Raw genomic sequence first — 23,247 nt, forward strand, 5'->3', positions numbered from 1 at the left:
TACAATGACAATTTACTATCTTCCCCAGAATTCATGAAATTAGTTACTATCTATTTTCTGTTTCGTTTAGCTTTTGAATTTAATAGTTATTTTTCCTGCGCCTGAGATTCACACCTTATGGGAATAACAAATTGAATTGCTTTCCTATCTGGGCCAGTTTGATTTTTATGTAGGGTAGGCACTTGCTCAAAAGCTCACTCCCCTGCATATTAAAGATATAAGAGACACCAAGGACTTGACTGTCACCTTTTCCATTTGAGGACCATCCACTACAAATGATATAAGTCAGTCATGGTTAATTAATATAATATTGTATGGTTTTGGTAAAGGTGACCAAAATATCATGTTAATGTTATGCTGCTTGTCTCATTCTATTTGGAATTTTCTTCAGTAAATCTTTTCACGTGGAATGTAAGTGTCCATCTGGCGTATCGAGCCTGATAAACTTAGTCGTTGAAGTTGTTTCCAACTGATGATGGAGATCCTGGTATACCTTAGTAACCTACTGTGCTAGAAGTCTGTAGTCCAATAGCCAATCTGCCTACTTTTGTCTTGAAGTGGGCGCTTTCATCTGAGCTTCTTTCAACTCAGTTGATGCTGGAATCTGTTTTCTGTGAATCTGGCAGGCCATTATCTGGAGTTTGCGTTTTGTATATTCCTCAATCCACCAATTACTCATCCTTTCTTTGGAATATCTGTCTGATCATATGCCATGCACTGAACAGAATTCCTCTGAAACCTCTCTGGTGGACTTAAGTTGTTACGACAATGTCGCTGATAACCTCCACCCCTCATATTACAGGGATAAATGATCCTGGATCTACTGTTGGAGATCAAGCCCAGGTTTTAGAGGTGTCTTTAAGTTGCTTGTCTTTTTTATCCTGTCCTTTCTCTCTATGGCCCTCTCTGCTTCAGCTTTGGCTTGAGCTGAGGTTTAAAAGGACGAGATCCAAGGATATACTTTCTCATGAAAGTATGGATCTGTGATAATATCATAGATAGCTCTGCCTCCTTTTGTTTCTGTGGGGTTCAGTCTATGGCAAACTTCCAAAAGAGCTGCTTCACTCTTAATGTAACTCAATATTGTCTCAGAAACTATGTCAAAGTTCTCAATCAGTTTCATCCTCAGATGTACTATAGGAGTGCACTGTGCACTTCTTGAATTTACTTGTATATCTCGGGCAGCACCTCAAGTGTAGTTTTAGCAGGTCTAACTATGTGTAAATCCAGTTGCAGGTTTTCATGGTACTTCAAAAATTTCTCCAACTGCAGGTTGGGAGGTTTAGTTAACATATATTTAGTAAAAAGTTGTGTTGCTTCACATTCAGTCCACATAGAAAAGACATCTTTAGTGCATAATGGAATCAGCATAAACAACAAACAGAATATTTCTCATCAGCTTTTCAATGAGTCTATGAGCACTGGGTGAACATCTGAAGCACTCACTACAGCAAACATGATTGCGTTCATTCAGATGTTTCCTTCAAGCTTAAGAAATCCTATAAAGAAGAGGGGATGCAGTTCCTCTCTAAGGGAGGGAATTTTACTCATGCCAATTGGTGTCTCCATCTCCATCTTGGTATGGTGTGTCGGTTTTTGGGGTTTAGGCCCTCGGTGACCCTTAGCTAACCTTTGGTGACACTCTCAATGCCAAAGCTTTGGCCACACTTGGAAGATCCCTCTTTGTTGCCAGGGGCCACTGTGACAAATTATAGGCCTTTTGAAGCAGAGAGAATAAACAGGTGTCCCACAACCCCTCACTCAGGCAGCACGAGAAAGAAAAGCTGTGCACGGACTTAGAATCAAACCTGCCAGAGGTCTTAAAACTATTTGTCAGTGGGCCCACCTTAGTCAGCCCACAACTTATCATCATACACTCAAAGACATTTATTAAAATACTGGTCTATATTATACATCATCCTAACTCCCGAGCATGTGTAGAAAAATAATAGCAGCTGTAGGAAATTAGGTTATTACATGTACGGCCTGCACAAGTAATAGGTCCACAATCCCCTTACTGTGAACCAAGTATCCCATTGAAGCGCTTGGCTCTCTCAGGGTAGCAAGGCAGAGCATCCCAAGGCTTACTCAGGGGAGGTGGTGTGGGTTAGAAATCACCATTCACTGGCACGCAAAATAAATAACACTCAATAAATGATTGTCCAGTCTATATTTTTTCTTTACAAAAATGAGAAGTACATTTATTACACACACACTACTAAATACTATGCAATAATTTACCACTATGTAGATTGGCAGATGGAAAATACCATATATGACATTGCATGATCACCTTTGACCCCCCTAAAGGGGTCACACAAACACAAACATATCGAGTAAATCTATTGGTTTTGTCAAGGTTCAAGAGAAACAGCCAACATGTTAAAATCATCATTTTGTACTTAAATGCTACCATGAAAAATAATAATCCTGTGCAAATGCGCTTAGTAATGTTAATAAAGCGTTTTCACTTTGATCACTAATCATTGACAGAATTAAGTCAATACAGCATTTAAAGTAAACAAAATATGTGTTTGTGCATTTTTTAAATATAATTTCTATCCATAAAACTGAAATTATAAAAGAAACCCCTAGATGGCATCAGATTAATGAAACTGTATAGCAGCTGGCCCATAGAGGGCATGTGTAACTTATTTAATCACATTCATGCCTTTCAGGCCATCACAACTGTAAGCATACACGTAACTATTAGAGGGTGCAATACTTGCAGCTGTAGAGCAAAAGCTCTAGCGTTGGGACTGTTTAAAAACATCAAGAAAATCCTAAAGAGATCCTGGATTCTTGATCGCCGTAAACTTTTGGGTCAGTACCAGGGCCGGACTGAGAACCAAAACCGGCCCTGGCAAAGTGTTCGGCCGGCCGCCTGGGGGTGCAACCGAGCTCTTTGCCGGGGCCGGTTTTGTTACAGGGCCGCAAAAACGTCCCTGTAACAAAAACGGCCCCCAGGGCCCAATACCGGCCCCCATCCTTGCGGCGCTCTGGGGGATCGCACGGTGCCCGCAACTGCCAGTCCAGGCCTGGCCAGTACTCTGATAAAAATCTCTTAGGGGTGCTGCTGCGCTACTGCAGCCACTCGCAGATCATGTTTGTAACATTGGTGGTGCCCCCTGCCCATAATTTGGGGTCCCCACATGCCAGAAAATATGTAAACAACAAAGCCCCGCATAGCATTATGGAGCACTCATCTGGGATTAGTGAATATTATAGCAGTGGCTCTCTTGCTGAGCCGGAGGGAGATACATAGTTTCCTTTTGATTTGGTTACTAGTTTTTGGCGGGGTGTAAGGGGGCCAGCTTCACTGGCCCTTGGGGAGACTCACAGATCCTGGGATCAACTGGACAGAGTCCTCAGTCCTTTCTAGGCATCAGGAGGTTTCCCTTTCCAGTTCTCCATGGCGTTTCCAGGAATCAGCAGTGAAGCACAGAAAAATCAGCAGGCAAGAATGTGTCTTCCCCTTGTGTAAGATTTTTCAAAGGGGAGATGAAGGTTCCAGAAGGCAGGCACCCATGGCCAATCCTAGGGTTCCACATCAACACTCCACCCAGTTCAAACCCTCCTGCACAACATGCTAGGACAGTTCAAAATGGTGTTATCCAGGAATCACTGGTCACATGTGCTCCTGGGGTCTCAGCTCCGCCCATTGGTGACATCCCTGCCAGGGTCTGCACACCAAAAGTTCCAAGAGAGCCCCCCCTCGCCTCGCTCCAGTTGTCTAGGCTCTCTCCTTTGTTTAGTGGGCTTGGAAAGGTCCATCCCAGCTACAGTTTAAGTAAGTTGCACATATGTTTCCATTGCAGTTTATAATAAGCAGTTTGTTTGCTGAATGAGTGTTACAGTATTACAGCTGATTGATTGATGCAGATCAATCCACCCCACCCCTTTCCTCCTCAGGAGCTGGGTGAAGTATTGTTCATTCCTCCCTTTGTGCGTGGAGGCCTTTGTTCCTGCTGCTGAAGAGAAATGTAATTTACTAGACACAGAAGGGTGACAAAAGGCTTGGGCTTAAATCCTGAGCTGTGCCAGAGAAATACGACAATTCTGGATTACCCATAAAGTGTACAGTTATCATGTTTGTACTTACAGAATTGATTTTCCCGCACAGGTTACACCCCAATTAAAGACGCCAATGGTCTCTGTAGGCCATAGGGAAGCAAAGCTGCACTCAAAGGCAGTTCTCTCCCTATGTGTACAATAAAGTGTCACAATAGACAAAACAGTAAATCACAGACTTTCCCTATTTGTGTACACTAACATTATAAGGGCTATCCCAGCAATATCTAATCCTGCAGAGTGCCCATTGCACCAGACTACCTGTGTGCAGTTACTGGGCTGCGCACAGCAGTACTCTCCCATGTGCAGCCTGCAAATGTGTGCACAACCATGTGCACCTGCGTTCAGGTGTAACCAGCCATGTACTCCTTACCCTTGCTGTATGGCAGCAGTCTTATCTTAAAAGGCAGGCAATAGCCGTAAACACCGCAGTGCATTTGCCATGTGATTACCGTGGGTGAGTCACAGGTAGTGAGCCTCACCCACAGTAAAAAGTCCAAAACCGGGTGATCCAAAAAGCAAAAAGTCTGAGCTTACTGAATGGGCGGAACCCAATTGCAACAGCAGTGATTGTTAGTATAGAAGATGAACAGACCAATCTTATTTTAACCTATGTATACATATGTGTCTATACGTATGTGCCATTAGTATCTGCCAAGAAGTCTGTATAATGAGAAGTGTAATAACAGAAATGCATACCTGTGCAAGTACATGAGCAGCACACTGATAATTAGTCAAATATCCTTCGGAACACAGCTCTTTACCAAATATATTATCTCCACAACAGCAAAAAAGCAATTTGGAGTAAGTCTTTCAAGGTGCAAAAACCATGCAAAATTAAGTCTCTCTGTTTTTCATGATGTGCGTGAGCATATGCGCTGAGCAATACACACCAGTGAGGCATCACAAGTTTGTATCATAGGCAGTATACATTAGATGTAGCATTTGTTTGTTGCGGCCAAAAGACCAATTATACATTAAACTACCATGTTAAACATTAGGCCAAAGGAGCAGAATTTGCATACATCTCAAATAATCACATCATGAACAGCATAACTGTGTTTGTGAAAGATAAGAGGGGCATTCGGTTATTGAAGATAGGTCATCGTATAGATCATAGGTCTAACAGGGAACACGACAACACTTACAACTCCTATACCAATAGTGTTGCTCTTGTTGTCTCTGTTACGGAACTTATGGCAATATCCAGGATTGCTTTAGTCTTGTTCGAAGATCATCTCTATGGAACAGGCAAACTATCTCATCGAGAAGACCTACCAGTTCCCTGCATGAAATATTTGATCTTCCTACACAACAGGAAACTTTTATTTAAAAGGAACCATCCAAGAGTCTGATTCACGCATCTTCACCACTTAATCTTAATGAATTTGATGTATTCCAGAATGTGAGTGAGTGATCTGATAATGATGACACATGCACATTGTCTTTCAATGGGTGACCTTGAGGGTGTGTCTGATTTCAGACGCTCTGTTGCTACAGATGGCTTTATTGCTACTGGTGGTACACTAGATTCTATGGAGCCTATGAACCTTGTATCAATGTTGCTGTTGACCTTATATGAGACACATCTCATCTCACAAATAGATTTCAGAGAACCTGTTGCAATCATGAAACCTATAGAAGAGACGAAAGAGTAGCCTAATTCATTATTTTTCACTAAAAAGGGACCAAAAAATAAAACAGCCAGAAAAAGCATTCTTAATAATATATGACATCATTAGAAATACTGACTCCATCTATGTAAATTAGCATTGAATTTAGGAAATTGAAAAGAATGCATATAGGTTTAATCGAGATAAAAAAACAACAAAGAGTAGAAATATAAATCACGAAATCATATCTGCCAAGTGTTCTGCTGAAACAAAAGCTTTAAAAAATATATATATGAAAAAAGATGGCTGATTTGTGCAGATCCCCCCCAACTTGTTTTTGCTGTTCATTAGAGCCTAGTTTGCTTTTTCATAGGTTTAATTTTTAGAAAATCATGTTTTATAGGCTATCACGACATTGGGGCTGGGCTCGCATGCCTAATCAATGGAAAAATCAATTCTCCAACAAACAAGTAATCTCCACTGAAACTCCTTATGTGTAAAGGCTACACCTGACTGAAATTTACCAGCAGGTGTGTCAAAGAGGCCTGCCACACTCTGCATGAGCAATGGGGGATGGAAAATATAAAAATATACTTTATAAGGCCCGATCTGTTTGTTCTCACCAATCTCACTTGCAACTCCATGGTGACGCATCCGACCAATTGAAGCTCTCCTTTTGTGTGTTATCCCCAGAACGAAGAAAGGAGCAGTCGGAATACCACAGTGGAGCGGAGAATCCGTGACCTGGAGCAGCGGTCCCACGAATCCCACACACTGCAGCACATCCAGGCCACGCTGATTTACGACATGCAGGCGCAGATTCACAACCTGTCCATGATGGTCGAACTGGCCCGACACAACCCAACGTGCATGGCCGCCGCAGATATGAGAGCCCACCAGGATCTGCTGCACTCAGGTCACAGAAAATTACATGAATCAACAGGGTGGTTTACATGTGAAGTGTGAGAGCATTAATAGGTGCCAGGGATGTATGCCTGAACAGTGGTAAATTCTATCATGTGTTCATGTCTTGAATTGAAATAAAGTTTGCAATTCAATACCCTGATGTAATATTTATTTTTCTATAAATACCTCAGTGCTTTGCATTTTATTAGACATAATGAGATGCATCTCCAGCAGAAACATAGTAAAATTCTAACACAGTTTATGGAATAGGCAACATTCCAATATATTTTTGAAGAAACCCCCCAAATCTGGTTAAATATTGTATACAGACCACTGATTGTTAAGATTGAAAAACTGTTTCCTTTCAAAATCCCCTTGATCATTAAAAATATTCTAGAAGGTTTACAGGGTTTTCATTTTATGGGGCATGAGATGACATTTCATTCCACATTTGAAAAGATTTGCTAATTTCTCATCGCTAATCCAGCAAATGCTAAGAAAGCTAAGATATCTGAGTCAACGCATGTAATACAATTATTTACAAATTATTTAAATGTGTTGCCTGAACAGATGCTGTTTATCACTTTAAATCCTGCTTATATGCTGAGAAAAATAAGATAAGAAAAAAAGGTTTCTTTTCTGTCCAGAATTCATATAGCAGATATAGAAAGTAATGTGGTAAATTAGTATGATCATTGAGTGTACTTTTCAGATGTAAAATAGTTCCTGATGCAATTTACTATCTGGAAGGCAAAATGATACACCATGTAGACAATAGCACGAGGTGAGAAGGTAATACTCGTGCCAAATCCCACTTTTATTTAGAGAACTGGAAATAAGATGTCTTGTAGAAAGCTGTGCTGTCAAGACAGACCTAAAAATGGCTCGCAGTCTTCAAACAACTTCGAATTTGATTGGCTCCTGCAAGATGTTAGATGTTGTAGGTGAAAAATATTTTGCTCATATTTTAATAACTGTAGTGCAAGAATGCTGGACCACATATCATCAATCATTTTATTTTACTACCATATTTTGTCAAATTTAGACTACATTTAAGTGGAAATACCTTTCAAATCAGCTTTCCATGACAAACCAACACTCACTTTCTCTGCAATATTGTGATCCCTCAAATACATTGTCTTAAGTGTACTTGTAAACTGTGTAAAATCTTCAGATTACTAGGGTTGTTAAGAAAGATTTAAAGTCAGAGCCTGAATCCGCTGAAAGCGGGTGTCGTTTTCAGGTTATGACTGGCATGGCCAGGTGTTTATGGCTTCCCAAACTTTTTTGCAACTTTGTTTGGCATTTATGGGTTTATTGCAGTAAACCAGTATTGTCAAGTGAGAGGTATTGTACTTCTGATAAGCAGCAATCTGTAAATAAACTGAAAATAATTAGCTAGCTTCAACGACCTCCGCATCACTGGTTACAAAATTTACCATAGAAATAATGATAATGTACCCCCCTCTTTTGGAGGCATATTATTAGAAGGAATGCGGTCACAGAAGTCAGTCACACAAGTTGTAAGGCTTCCTTTAGGATAGTCTTTTCCCATAATAAGTCTCTTTTATTTTTTTCACTATGGAAGCGTTACACCTACTGGTTCATTTGAAATGAAATGATATAAACTTGTAAAGAGCAAAAAATGCCCAGAGGTGTCAAGGCGCTCATCGCTAATCCTGAAAGTAGTCTTGGTCCATAGCAGAAATCTATAAAGAGGTATTTAACCTCATCACAGAGAGAAAAGCAAGGGTTTTAGAACCTTCCTGAAAGAAGGATGCAGCTTCTTGCAGGTCGAATGGAGGGGGAGGAAATTCCAGAGCCTGACACCAGCAACCGAAAAGGCTGCAAAATCTGGGAATAAATTGTGGGCTGCCGTGCGAAGATGTTTACTAGGAGAATACCATTGAAAAATGATTTTAATTTCACCTATGGAATGTAGTCCACAATACCTTACAGTCTGAAATGAGTGATCACAAATTATTCGAAGGGTGGATGGGAAACGCGATCTTTTGTTGACGTAATTTGATAAACCTCCTAAAAATATATGCATTGTACGTCTGATATATTGTTTGGGGTTTATAATTCATTTAAAGTAAAAAAGAACAAACACAGTTGATTGTACACAGCTTTGTATATGAGATTGCGGAAAATGTTTCAAAGCCGCAATTGCACTCCTGCAATGAATAGTGCAGCAACATACCTACATTTGGAAGAAGTTCTTTGGCCATTATTTAATGTTATTCAAGGAAATTTACACTTCTAGGTAGTTATTGACTCTGTTTGGAATCAAGGACAATACTATTTTTAAAATAGCATTTTAAGTGTAAGACATGAATGACAATTTTGCTGAATTATTTTTTATGACTAGACACTTGCATTTCATCTGTTGGTCTCAGAGGCCCTGACAGAGCAAAGCAAGATTTTTAACACCGTGAATGGGGAAAGATTTGTACAACATATTTTATCTTAATGCTGTGTGGGGACAGCAAATCCTTGCAGAGAAGTCCTGCTAAAAGTAGCATGTCATGAAGTGCTGGGAGATATTTACAAATAAAAATTAAACAATTCAGTAGCATGATGGATAGGAGGCAGACTATACCGTCTGTTTTTCCCAGCAATTATATCTTTGGTGGTTTTTAAAATCCGTAGGCATAGGCATTACCGAAGATTCAAATAAATACAGAATAGATATAATAAAACAGAATATAACACATAGAACATACTAAAAAGAAGCATGATGAGTCTGATCTACAAGAATTTCAATTTTTTTATATCAAAGTCTTAACGATAAAGATGCAATAGCTTGTATGTCTTAGCAAAGTTTATTTGGAGAAACCATGGAAGCAAGTGATGCCAGCTGAAAATGTGTCTGCTTATGTGTTGAATAGACATGATGCATTCGAAGAACTGCCCGATAGACTGTGGCGATATCTACTACAGTGGGATACGGAGATCTGGGGTCTACATAATCATGCCTTCCATAGGCGGGATGCCGACAGAGGTCCTCTGTGAAATGGACACTGAAGGTAAAAAAGGCACACCCATTCCTGTTGGGGGAAATGTGGGTATTCAGAAAGAGGCTGGCTAGCAGATATTTGCCTTTGTAGATTGGCTCCCATACGTTAGCCTTATGATGAAAGATCATTTGAGGAAAAGAGAAAAGTAGTGGCGCCATTTTATAGGCGATGTGAAGCCCGAGGAGGATTTCTTTTGTTTTCCATTTTCGAAACTATGCCCCGGTGACATTTTTTAGGTCTAGGATAAGGAGAGCTTATGTGCCTGTAGGCAGACCTATTGCTTCCAATACAACACTTATAGTATGGCCCTCATTGTACACAATAATAGTCGACGCCAAGGTGTATGGAATTTATCAAGTGTGATAAATATCTTCTTATACAAATTTTGTCCCTACAATGCGCATAGCATGCACATTTAGGTGCTTACTGTTCATTAATCTAGATGCCCCAGTTTTCTTCTGGCATTTTTCCACTGACATACATTTAGGTAGGTTTTTAATTGCGGAAAGGTATTCAGGGAACGCAGTTTTTATTGCACCCAGTATAAGCTGTATGTGATAAAAACTAAAAAAAACACATTATTCTGATATGTGTAGTAGCAGGAATTACTGCACATAACTAAGGTTATTGGACCACTTGTAATGGGGGCAATAGATTGGGCTTTGGGTCAGCCTCTTGCTTAAGATTGAATGGCTTTAATGTCTGTTTCACTTCCCAGCTTTTGATTCAATGGCTTTCTTCCCTGGAAAGTAGCAACATTCGGATGGGTTAAATTATGCTTCCAAGTCTATTACTGCCCTTGCATTTATAGCCATGTGAATTACTATTTTAGCTCCCTCCCTCTCTACTCCTATTCCTTTCTCTTTTTAATGTTCACTGTTTCCCACTCCTCACCCAGTGTCCTTTCCGCTCACCTCCGTACCCCTCAATATTTTTGGGCTGACCACTGCTCTGTCAAATGGTCAGCCATCATAATTTTGTTTTTGCAATTTCGAGATAACCATCCATGTGCATGTGTAGTGGGCTCCTATGAATGGTATTGTTTTAAGTTTATCAAATCCCATTGAAAGATGGCTGCTGGGGATGCACACACATTCATGGTAGCCATCTTTGAACAGGATTTATTAAAATACACCAAAGTGCATTAAAAGATGGCCTTTGTATCTGTGCATGTATCCATTGTAGCCATCCTTGAACTGCATAGTTAAACATTACAAAACATATTAAAAAATGTTTGTCATGGATACAGGTCATATTTTAGTGCATTTTGTAATGTTTTAGAACGTATTCCAAAATGTCTGCCTCAGAAGTGCATGCGTTCAGGGCAGCTATTTAATCCAGAAATAGTATTGGCAAAGTCAGTAGGTATCATTCCCAAAACCTACTGACTTTATCATAGCGTCTCAATTTTATGTAGAATTCTATTGCAGTCCTTTTCAATGTGCCAGAGGTGCAAAATATGTTGCTCATTAATTGAGAGCTCATAGTACAAATAGATTCACTAATAAAAGCCGGAGACAGTTGTGGCGTAGGTTTAGTTGTAGTAAGCATCTAAAATTAGGTGGATTTGTTTCTGTCCACAGTATCCCGCCAAAGCATATATTTGGCAGTAGTGCTGGAACAAATTTCACAGTGGGGGTGCTGTCATCAATGTTACATCACTAAAGTCAAACGGACCGTGCAAAATTAAAGCGTTTTACAAATAACAAGTACAACAAGCGAGTCACGTCCATTCAGCAGAAGAGTGGTAAATATTTAAGAATCTTTGAATATTGATTCGTGTAGATAAGAACAATGGTCAAAGAACCCTGCACAAGCAAGTAGAAGTGAAATAAAAGAGTGAAAATAAAAAGCGATGTAATCGATAACAAATAAAAGAAAGAAAGCAAAGAAAGAGGAAAGTAACACAAAAGAGGGAAATGAAGCTAGAAATAAAAGATGTTAGTAGAGAAATTGTGAAGAAAAGAAATAGAAGACAAAAGGTAAAACGGTATAAAGGTGAGGACACTAAAATGAAAGAAAGAAATAAACAAAGAAAAACATCATTTGTTTCTTAGAGATTGCTTCGGAGAGGAGTCAAAGTGATTGGCAAAAGCAGTAGTTTATTGAGGCAGCTCTTGCGCCATCTATCCAGTTACAGAGCGTAGCTTCCATTGGTGCAGCAGGTGCAGTTGCACCAGAGCCCAGAGCCTGAGGGGCCCACTGAACCCTGAATATCTCTAGTTCTCATCATTCAAACAGTAGCCGAGGGGCCCATTTCATTCCTTGCTCTCGGGCCCATAGCTCACTGGTACTGGCCACTATCAGAGCCACTCTGCAACTCTCCACCAGTTCCAACAACAGAAGCAAAGGATCCTTAACATCCATCACTGTATGACCACTACTGAGGCCAGCAGTAGGCACGCCAACAGGACATACAGGGTACCCTGCAGGTTCGAGTCTGGCCCTACGCTTACTTGGAGGAAATGCACTTTTAGCTAGGTGCCCACTTGGGGTTAATTAATGAGATACAATTGGGCACAGTCCCCAGCTCTAATGTCTTTGATCATAGGACCAAGATCAAACAATAAGGCTGCAGGTTTTGTATTTAGTCTATCATTTCCAAGTAAGTTCATTTCACAGAAATGACACCAGCGTCCCAAATAGTATATTTCACTCTTTAGATTTTATTCATTGTTTCCAGGTCCTCAATCCTCAATGGAGCGATAATTTATTTATAAAGTGAAAATTCATAAAGAATGCAGCAGAAAAAAAGCAATGTTTTTGAACACATCAAAGAAATACACAATATAAACTGGATTGTTACAAATCTACTTTTTAGCTATAAAAAGTTGCCTCTGCCATTATATCTATCCTATATATTGATTAATGCTTGTGAAAATGTTTACAAACACAAACAACAAATATTTCCTTCCTTCCATAATTTAATTACCCTTACATTTTATAAAACAGAGAGATACAGAAAACATTTACTTTTTGCTTTCTGAAATCGTGGGTAGCTAAGAAAGCTATTAGACAGACGTAATATGTATTTCTGTACTTGGTTATATTTTGACTCAAAAAGGTCAATCTGACAATAGAATTATACACCAAAACAAAACACTGCGTCTATTTACCTGAACTCTTTGGCACAGTAAGCTGTTTTCAATGGTAACTAGAGCCCTTCAAGGCATTCTGACTTTCAAAAACACAGACTGAGAACTTTAAAACAAAATATAGGGACACCTTGTACATTCAGCACAATCTAAAAATAAATCCATAATGACAATTTTGATTTTTACCATGCTGTTTTGTGTAATTATTAACTTTGAGTGGCCCTTATTGCAAGCCATCACGGATCGGAATTTAAACCAGGCCTAAATTCAATTATCAGAAGTAGTGCAATTTCATAAACTCTGACATGACAATCTTTGTCATTGAGTTACGTCTTTCTCAATTCAAATATGTAATGTAAATTCTTGGTAATCATGGAAGATGTTTCTCTCTGTGCAATTTACCCCTTTGCTTTCTGCTTCTTATATTTCTAATAAAAACTTTCCCAGGTCACATTTCTATATGGCTTTTCAGAAGAAATGAATGTATGGTATTAAATCTGTTATAGCACAGTCTTAGGGTGGTCTTCCACCAAACATTTTACAGCTCTTCCTCCTTTAGGCTGAACTTATTTTTGTTTGCCTTGGGACTCTGTGCACTTTACCACTGCTAACCAATGCTAAGTGCTTGTGCTCACTCCCCTAAAACTTGATTGGCTTATTGCCTATTGGCATATTTATTTTACTTATAAGTACTTTGTAGAGGGGCAATCCTACAGCATCGTGGTATACGAGTGATCGACGTGAGGCCAAACGTGTCTGTAAACGACTCGAGAGGAAGTGGCGCCTCAGTTACCTTCCAGCAGACAAAGCAAGCTATCGAACGGCAATCAAAAACTACAAAGCAAATATCCATCTAGCTCAGGCTAAATACTTTGAACTCAAGATTGAGAAGGCAGCCTCCAAACCTAGGGAGATTTATCAGATAGCAAAATCCCTTTTGCAACTTCCTGAGGCCCCAAAACATCACAATAACACTCAGACCCACTGCGAGGAAATAGCTGAGTATTTCCACCAAAAGATAGAAACCATCAACTCCTCTTTTCCCCCCACCGTTACCCTGATCTCAGACTCCGTCAACATAGACCACATGACGGCTCCCTCCTGCGTTCTCAATAGCTTTCCCCCACTAGAACTTACCAAACTGGAAAAACTCATGAGCCAGATTAAATCTGGATCACCCATCGACCCAGCTCCTCCCAGCGCTCTCACCCAGATAACCCATCTGATCTCGCCCACCATACAAGACCTGCTCAACTCATCCCTCCAGACTGGTACTGTTCCACCTCCATGGAAAAGGGCAATGGTTAGAGCTCTATTAAAAAAGCCCAATCTGGATCAATCCAACCCCGCTAACTATAGACCTATATCCCTTCTGCCATGGCTTAGCAAACTTCTCGAGAAGCATGTAAACATCATTCTCACTGACTTCCTGGAAGCCAACACCATACTAGACCTCTCTCAGACCGGCTTCAGGCCCCGTCATGGTACGGAGACTGCACTTATTGCAGTGACGGAGGAGGCACGGAGGATCTTGGACGATGGCGGGTCCACAGCCATCGTCCTACTCGACCTAAGTGCCGCCTTCGACACTGTCAATCATAACATCCTACTTCACCAGCTTTTTTTTTTTTTTTTTTTTTTTTTTTTTATTGTAAGACATGAGTTCTGCAATAAAAAGGCAAAAGATTTACACTGCGTCACGCCAACAACCCGGAGGCAGGCCGCTATCAGGTGTACATGCTCAAGAAACAGCGAAATAGGCCAGGATTCAGGACCTGTCCGGGTTTAGTATTTTCATAAATACACACAATATAGTAAAAGCATGAAATTGAGCAGTGTAACATCCGCACGTAAGTGGTCTTACTTTTCTCACAGTGATGTAGACATGCAGGTGAATTAGAAAGCAACTAAGCCGCCTCAGTACGATCAGCGGTCAGCAACCCGCTGCTGCGGCAGGTGGAAAGAATACATCTAACAGCACTGTTTACTTCCAATGTAACCCACTAACAAGCAGAAAACGAAAACAACAAACTTCGGTGCAGTATATAAAGACAACTACTCAACATACCATCCATTCATGGGGCTGCGCAGATCTATGCTGGAACACCATGAGCACAAGGCAAGCCATATTTAGAGTGGGGGTGCGGAGACCTCCACACTGTCACGCGTAGGCGGAGGGGGTGGGAGAAGGGGAATGGGGGGGGGGAGGAGGGGGAGGATGCTGAGTGGGACTGTCCACCAAGTTTAGAGGCCAGAGTAGGGACAGCGGGGGCAGGGCCAGTGTCCCATGCGGGATCAGTGGGGCAGCAGGTTCAAATCGTGTGTAAGTGCGGGGCAGGTCCACACCAGCGCAGGTTCTCTGAGCAGTGATCATTCCATCACACAAGGAACACAGTCAGCCCATATCATCCGAAACACCCGCATCAGGTGACCCTCCCGAGGTGTCTGAGCCCTCCCGCTTTCTAGCCCATTGTATGAACGGGTCCCAGATATCAGTGGGTCTGGAAGCGGTGGGCATTGTCTCCCAGTAGTGTGTCAGTTGAGCATGACCGTATGTCACATCCCTGATCCACCCCACGAACGAGGGAAGAGCCCTCCTGCCCCAATGCAGTGCGACCTGCCTCTTGGCATAGAGAAGTAGTAGCGCATGCAGTTTTCTGTCGCAGGGTTCAGTTTCCTTAACATAGCCCAACAAGCCCAGGAGCGGTGTCGGTGTATCATTTCTATGTAGGATTTGGTTAATGGCTGTAAAGACCTCCGACCAGTATGTGTCCAGTTTGGGGCAGCTCCAAGCTACGTGGAGAAAGGACGCATCTTCCCCTCCACATTTCCAGCAGGAGGCATCCGCACGGATGCCCATGCGGTGTAACAGTGTCGGCGTGCGGTAATATCTGTGTAGAAACTTGAAGTGGATGAGCCGCAGTCGATAGTTCGGAGACAGTGCCGTGAGTTGCCTACAGCAGTACTCCCATACGTCATCCGTGAAAGGGTCCGCCAGGTCTGCAGCCCAAGCCTGCTTGGCCGTGGCCACTGTTAGCGGGGTCTGCTCCTGCATGCAGTTATACAGTCTCGATACCAGCTTTTTGGGGGAGGGCCGTGACAACAAATTTTGAAGAGCGTTCAGAGTGCATGGCTCCTCCGGGAAGTGGGGCCCCATCTTTTTGCAGGATTCCCGAAGGGAATGGTATAACAACGCGTCTGCAAAAGAGTCAGGTTGGGCACCATCGCTCGCGCTCATCTCGACAAACGTACCGCCAGGGTATATATCAGCAAAGGTGTGCAGTCTTTCCCCTCTGATCAGAAGCACATCACCCCTGGCGGTCAAGCAAGGCAGCATCGGGTTTCCCCGCAGGGGGACGGCCGGTGCGTAGAGCAAGGGGAGTCCCGCAGTTTTCTGAAGTTCACGCCAGGCCCAGCGAACCATCTCCACGGTATCAATCTCCTTCGACGGGCATGAAACCTTCCCGTATAGCGCCACACGCAGCGGTAATGGGGCCGCTACAGCCAGTTCCACTGCAACGTGCGGTTGGTAAGGAGTAGGGAAGGCCCAGAAGTGCAGAAACTGCGCTTGTGCACAGAGGGAGTAAAGCTTCATATCTGGAGCCCCGAGGCCCCCTTGGCGGAGCGGTAGTGTGAGCAGGTCCCAGGACACTCTCGCCTGTCCACCAGCCCACACCAACTTCAACAACAGCGAGCGGACCCGAGCGTGAAAGTGTGCTGTCATCGGCAGCGGGACGTTCACGAACAGATACAAGAATTTGGGGAGAACCACCATTTTCGCTAGAGCTATCCTTGCGACCAGAGATAGCGGCAGCTTGTTCCAAACCTCGACTTTCCCTTCCAGCCAGTCCACCGCTCTTCCGAAATTGAGCGACCACAGCTCCTGCATATCTCGACTGACCCAAACACCCAAATATTTAACAGCGTCCGTCTCCCACTTCAGCGGGTAGTCCGGTGCCGGGCGACAGGTCTCCTCCGTCAATGGGAAGGCAACAGATTTAGACCAGTTGATCGATACTCCCGCCAGGCCCTCAAACCTCACAAATTCTCGGAGCAGCGGGTTCATGTTATCCTTGGGATTGGTGACATATAAGGTGACATCGTCTGCATACAACGAGATCAGTAAGCTCCGCGAGCTGAATCCGATGCCCCGTGCAGTGTGATGTTGCCGTATTCGAGCCGCAAGCGGCTCCATCGCAATGGCGAAGAGGAGAGGGGACAGAGGACATCCCTGTCTAGTCCCTCTGGAAATACCAAATGGCTTGGATACAAGTCCATTGACACTCACCCTAGCTCTAGGTGTCGTGTATAGCAGTTTGATCAGGGTCATGAAATTCTGACTGAATCCCATCCTCTCCAAAATCCTGAATAGGTAAGGCCACTCCAAGGAGTCGAAAGCCTTGGTGGCGTCTAGAAACACCACCGCCGCCTGCACAGACGGGTGTAAGTAGTGAAGGACAGAGAAAATGGTTCTGAGGTTATGTGACGTCGCGCGGCCAGGGATAAACCCCGATTGGTCAGGGAGTGCAATCATCGGTAACATTGGTTGCAATCTATCAGCGATGATCTTTGCATAAATTTTAGCATCCACATTGATCAGAGAGAGGGGTCTATAGGAATCCAGGCGCAGCTCGTCTTTGTCAGGTTTTAAGAGCGTAATTATTAAGGCTTCACGCATGGAGTCTGGTAGGGAGTTCAATTCAAGGGCTTCGACAAACACAGAGTGTAGTCTCGGCGCTAGTTCATCTACATAAGTTTTATAGAAGGATGTTGTCAGGCCGTCAGGGCCAGGGGCTTTGTTGGCCGGCATGCTCTTAATCACCTGAGTGATATCTTGGACAGTTACAGGAAGGTCCATATACTGTCTGTGGTTGTTATTAAACCAGACGAGGGCAATGGAGTCGAGAAAGCCCTGTAAGGAGGCCGGGGCAGCGGGTTGTTTGGAGGTGTAGAGGGATGCGTAGAAGTCAGCGAAAGCGCCCAACACCGCCTCCTGGCCAACCGCAAGGGTCCCCTCCTTGTCATAAATGGTGTGAATGTAGTTAGACTGCGTTCGAGGAGCTATCAACCTAGCAAGGGTTCTACTCGGCCTATCTCCCTCCCCATATCTGCGCGCCTCAGCCTGCTTTCCCAGGAATCGGACCTCCCGCTCTGCCTCCTCAGTAAAGGCTAACAGCTTGGTTTTTAGAGTCCCAGCAGTTTCTAAGGACGGGTCAGTGCTAAAGGCAGTATCTAGGTCTCTCAGCTCTCCCTCTAGTTTAGCCAACGTGTCCCTGATGGCGCGCAATACGCCCGCCTGTCGTGCAATGCACTGGCCTCTGATCACAGCCTTAAAGGCGTCCCATTCAATGGCCTTAGTGGAGACTGACCCAGCATTATCAGCAAAATATTGAATGATATCCTCCCTGATCTCCTCAACAAACACTGGGTCCGTGAGTGCGTGTGGTGGAAGGCGCCATGTGAACGCCCTGTGAATAGTATCTGGTGGGTGCAGCTCCAACATACACGGGGCATGGTCCGACAGTGACCTAGCTAGGATATCAACACTCGACACCCACGTTGCAACCTCAGGAGACACTAGCCAGAAGTCTAGCCTAGACCAAGCAGCTTTGTGGCAAGTATAGCAGGTCCCCACTTTGACATCTGGATGTCTAGCTCTCCACACATCCGAAAGTCTTCCCTCACACATCACATCCAACACTGCTTGACGGGCTTTAGCATGCAGTGGTCTGCTCACACCCCTGCGATCCATGTCATCATTCAGCACAATATTGAAATCACCACCCAACACAACAGATTGGCAGTCTAGTAACGCAATCTCCGCCCAAACACCTCGGAAAAATTCGGGATCGTCTACATTCGGACCATAAATCGCAGCCAGCACAATAGGCCGCCCTTGCAACGAACCATGCAGTATAACATATCTACCCTCCACATCCTGCACGCGAGCGTGTTCCCGCCAATCCAATCCTCTGCGTATAAGTACAGCCACACCCCTCGCATAGTTAGAATAAATGGCAGAGTATACATGCGCCCATCGGGAGTTTTTCAATCTTGGTGATGGGGTCGTATTAAGATGAGTTTCCTGCAAGAAACAAATATCCACCTTGTGCCTTGACAGTATACCATGCATCAGGCGGGCTTTCTTGTAGTCACCAAGGCCTCTAATGTTCCAAGTCCAGAGCTTAATCCCCCCCATCTAACAGACGATGTATAGTCCGATATATCTCCCAATGTCCCCATCTCCCAGAGACACAAGGCCGCCCACTCACCATGACCAGCAATCCAATGTGCAAACAGACAGTACTAGGTAAAAATACAGTGCACCTTATTAGAACTAGAACTCGCAACTTCATAAACACCCCCCTCCACCCTCCACCCTCAGCAACCCCCCAATCAGGTCGTGACATACCCCAAAAATAGGCACGCAGTGCGTGCAAAAACCCCAACATCAGAAACAATGGGAGGCACCCCATGAGGCGTGGCGCGCCCAGCGTACACCCCCGTGTGATCGGGGTGGCTACACTCAAATTGGAATTCTCCTGGGTCCTGGCAGTGCCCCCACTCCAGGGTCTGTAAAACCCATATGCAACTACAATCTCAAAGAGCACATGCAATCAGCAGCCTCAGCATGGCATCCGTGGCGTCTACAGAGACTCATCCCCACTTACTAATTCAGATGTAACAACTATGGACACAAGGAGTATCCAAACGTCCACAGGGGGCACGAATGGGGGTTGAGGTGCAGTCACACAAAGTCACAGCGGCAGCCCCATCAGTCATTGTCACTAAGGTGGTCCGAAGCCTCCTCAAGTCGTGGCGATTTCCTTCTGGCCCCCGCACAGATATGCTTGGCAAACTTGAGCGCAGATTTGGCGTCCGTAAAGAAATGTGAAGTGTTGTCATGCTGTACCTTCAATTTCGCCGGATAGAGCAGAGAGTAGGGCACTCCAGCCTGTAGCAGCATCTTTTTCGCCGGCTGGAACTCCTTGCGTGCCGCTTGTACCAGGGGGGTAAAGTCCGGGTAGAAGGAGATATTGTTCCCTTGATGTGTGATCCTGCCCTTCTCTCTCGCCAAGCGCAGGATGAGATCTCTATCCTGGTAATTGAGCAATTTAGCCAGGATAGGGCGAGGTGGGGCACCCGGCTGAGGCTTCTTTCCAAGCGACCTGTGCGCCCTCTCAACCGTGAAGACTGAGGACAAGTGTGGGTCGAATAGTTCATGTAGGAGGTCTGTCACATACGTTTCCATTTTGCTAATGTTGGTCGTCTCCGGAATACCCGTAATGCGGACGTTGGACCTCCTGGAGCGTGCTTCCAAGTCATCAGCCTTGGCGCGAAGGTTACCTATTTCCCGTTCCAGGGAAGTAATGTGTTGCTTGGCCTGCTGTTGGAATTCGCAGCATTCGGTTTGCCTGTTTTCTAGGCAGTCCAGTCTGGTTTCGTGGGCGTCCACTTTAGTTTTCACAGATTCTAGCTGTGATGACATGGTATCTAGCTTTGCGTCGATACTCTTTAAGCTGGACCTCACCTCTACGATAAGCGCCCCAAAGTCTATGTCCGAAGGTGCGCCATGCGATGACGACTCGCCGCCATCCATCTCAGTCGCATGGGTTTTCGGAGGTCGTTTGCTGTCAAAGTTGATTTTGGGTTGCCTGGCTTCGTTTTTTCCCATCTCCGAAGCTTGGAATATGCCTTTAGCGCCACGTAGGAGTAGCGCCGCTGTGCGCCCCACCGCCGACCCGCCGTGCAGTAGCTCGTAGCACGACAAAGCGAGGCGGGCTAATCCGAGGGAAAGTTATGCATCGGCCAATTAGTAAGTATGAATGGCGAGGCTGACCAGCGGCTCTTAGGATCTGCAGCGCGCAAATCAGGGCAGCACCAAGTCACAAAATGGCGGGCGTCGGAATCCCACTAGCAAAACCACGTGTCATCATCGGTATCAGAGGTTTGATCCAAACCCCAGGAATCCAGCTGGTCAAGGTAAGAAAGGTGCAAGTGGTTTTCTGTGTTAGGCACCGACAGCTGTCGACCCGGTGCAGCACAGAGGCGCAGCGGGGAGATACCAGATCAGTTCCCGCCTCGCCGCAGGGTCGCCCCGCTCTGTCCCCCAATCCGCCAAGAAGCAGAGCGTCCGCAGACACCACCTCGCAGCCGAGACCCGGGGGGCTCCCCACAGTCCACCGCCACCCCAGGTTAACGGTCGGGCGATGTGCGGCGCCCCGACAGGTTTCCCAGACAGGGTGAAAGCGCCGACTCCCCTCCGCAAGGCGCAGCGCTGTAACAGCTATATCCTTCTTAAGGACTACCGGGGCTCACCGGTATCAGAGTCGGCGGTGTCCTCGCTGCAGGTGGTGGCGCACGGCACCTCTCGTCGGCTCTCCGGGGGCCTCCGAAGCCGCGGTCTGTAGTGCCGCGCAATGCCCAGAGTCAGGCACTTCCGGCGAGGATCAGAGCGGGCGCACAGGTCAGCAAATGTCCAGGCGGCTGCCGCTCCTCAGGATCGTCAGCTATGTGCCCCAAACTGCAGTCGAAGGATCCCCAGGGTGTCCGACAGCGACCCTCGGAGTAGTTCGGGTCCGCAGGTACCAGGAGAAGGATAAATTCAGGATTAATTATTGTAGCCGGCGGAGCTCACTCACAGAGCGGCCATTTCGCTGCTCGGCTAGCCACGCCCCCCTCCTACTTCACCAGCTTAACAAAATAGGAGTGTCAGGCACAGCACTCATTTGGCTGAGGTCTTTCCTTACGGATAGATCCTTCCAGGTCTTTGAAAGGGACTTTACCTCAGCCAGTAAACCCCTCACTTGTGGAGTGCCTCAGGGCTCCTCCCTGAGCCCTACCCTTTTTAATGTCTACCTACGCCCCCTAGCTGATGTCGTCCGCCCATTCGGGGTGAAAATTGTCACCTACGCGGACGACACGCAGCTAGTGGTAGCACTGGACCCCCCCCTGAACTCTCATCACAGATTACATATCTGCCTTGAAGCCGTCGCTGCTTGGATGTCTAGCTCTTGTCTCAAACTTAACGGGGACAAAACAGAGATAATGCTCCTTGGAAATAACATCTCGAAATCCATCAATCCCATCTGGCCTCTCTGCTTAGGAAGCCCCCCGCAACCCAAGGAGCAAATCAAGAGCTTAGGCATCTGGCTCGACCACACTCTAACCTTCAACTACCAAGCCACCAAGCTTGCTGCCACCTGCTTCGGGCTGATGAGACTTCTCCGCAAAATTCTCCCCCTCCTTCCGTTCCATTCAAGACGGATTATGGTTCAAGGCCTGATCCTTTCCCGTCTCGATTGTGGAAACGCCCTATATCTGGGGGCCCCACAATCTACACTTAACAGACTCCAGGTCATTCAAAACTGTGCGGCAAGAATCCTCCTGGATATCCCCCGCCGAACTTCAGTCAGAGCCAGACTGAAGGATCTTCACTGGCTCCCGGTGAGATCCAGAATTGAATTTAAGAGCATGTGCATCGCACACCGATCCTACTGGGGTACAGGCCCCTCTATTAACTCCCCCCTGATGAAAGCCTATCTACCCTCCCGCCCACTCAGGTCTACGACCTCCCACCTCGCCTCAGTACCACGCATTAGGAAGGCCAGATGTGGAGGCCGCTCGCTTTCTTACAACCTGGCTAGGATCTGGAACTCCCTTCCCCTCCCTATCAGATCAGAACCTAACCTTCTCACCTTCCGTAAACTATTAAAAACTTGGCTCTTCAGCAAAATTCCAATCTAACTTTTCACTCAGCTTCTCTTACTCCAGCCTCTCCAGCCCAACTCACTCTTTTCTATAGCGCTGGGACGCCCCTGGGTAGCCAACGCGCTTTACAAATCATCAATACAATACAATACAAGAGGGATATGGCATTTTCCCAGGCCCTTTTAATTAAAGAATACCAGTGGGTCTGCAGCACTCATTGGGCCACCCACCTAAGTAGCACCTTAAAAAATGTCCCAGGCCTGCTACTGCAGCCTGAATGCAATTTTAAACTGTGGTGTTGTGGCATTAAAAGCTCATTGTCAATATTTAAATTACCTTTTATTAAGTATAAGCCACCCTAAGTTAGGCCCTAGGTAGCACATAGGGCACAGGGTGCTTTGTAATTAAAGGTTGGTCATGTACTTTTGAACTTGACATGTTCTGACATTGAACAATTCTAAATCCGTTTTTCACTGTGTTGAAGCCTACCCTTCTCATAGGATAACACTGGGGATTCATTATTACATTTAATAAGCTGTCATTTACAGTTAGGAGCAGGTATGAATACCATGTTTGGGGTCTTTGGAATTGTAAGGAAAGACCCTATTTAATGGTAAAGTCTGTTTTTATTACAATTTTGAAAATGCCACATTTAGAAAGTTGACATGTTTGTGCCCTTAGCCCGTTCGTGCCTTTAGCCGGTCTTCGGGTACATGACTGGATGTCATTGACAGACTTTGTGAATTTATCCCAGACAGTCACACAATAGAGGACTTAGGTGTGTCTGTTGACAGGATGGGGTTGGAGCTGAGCACAGCCCCATTTGCAACT

At 44.8% G+C, this 23,247-nt stretch overlaps 1 protein-coding gene across 1 annotated transcript in view; it reads left to right on the top strand.

The window, feature by feature from the left end:
* Window positions 1–23,247, top strand: part of LOC144761968 (fibrinogen-like protein 1) — a 128,174-nt gene that overhangs the window by 90,555 nt on the left and 14,372 nt on the right. The window contains exons 2-3 of the mRNA XM_078647137.1: window positions 6,378–6,600; window positions 9,482–9,619. Of these exons, the coding sequence (XP_078503263.1) occupies window positions 6,378–6,600; window positions 9,482–9,619 (361 nt within the window). The remainder of the gene's footprint in view (window positions 1–6,377; window positions 6,601–9,481; window positions 9,620–23,247) is intronic.

Source organism: Lissotriton helveticus, chromosome 6, assembly GCF_964261635.1.
Source record: "Lissotriton helveticus chromosome 6, aLisHel1.1, whole genome shotgun sequence".
NCBI lineage: Eukaryota > Metazoa > Chordata > Amphibia > Caudata > Salamandridae > Lissotriton > Lissotriton helveticus.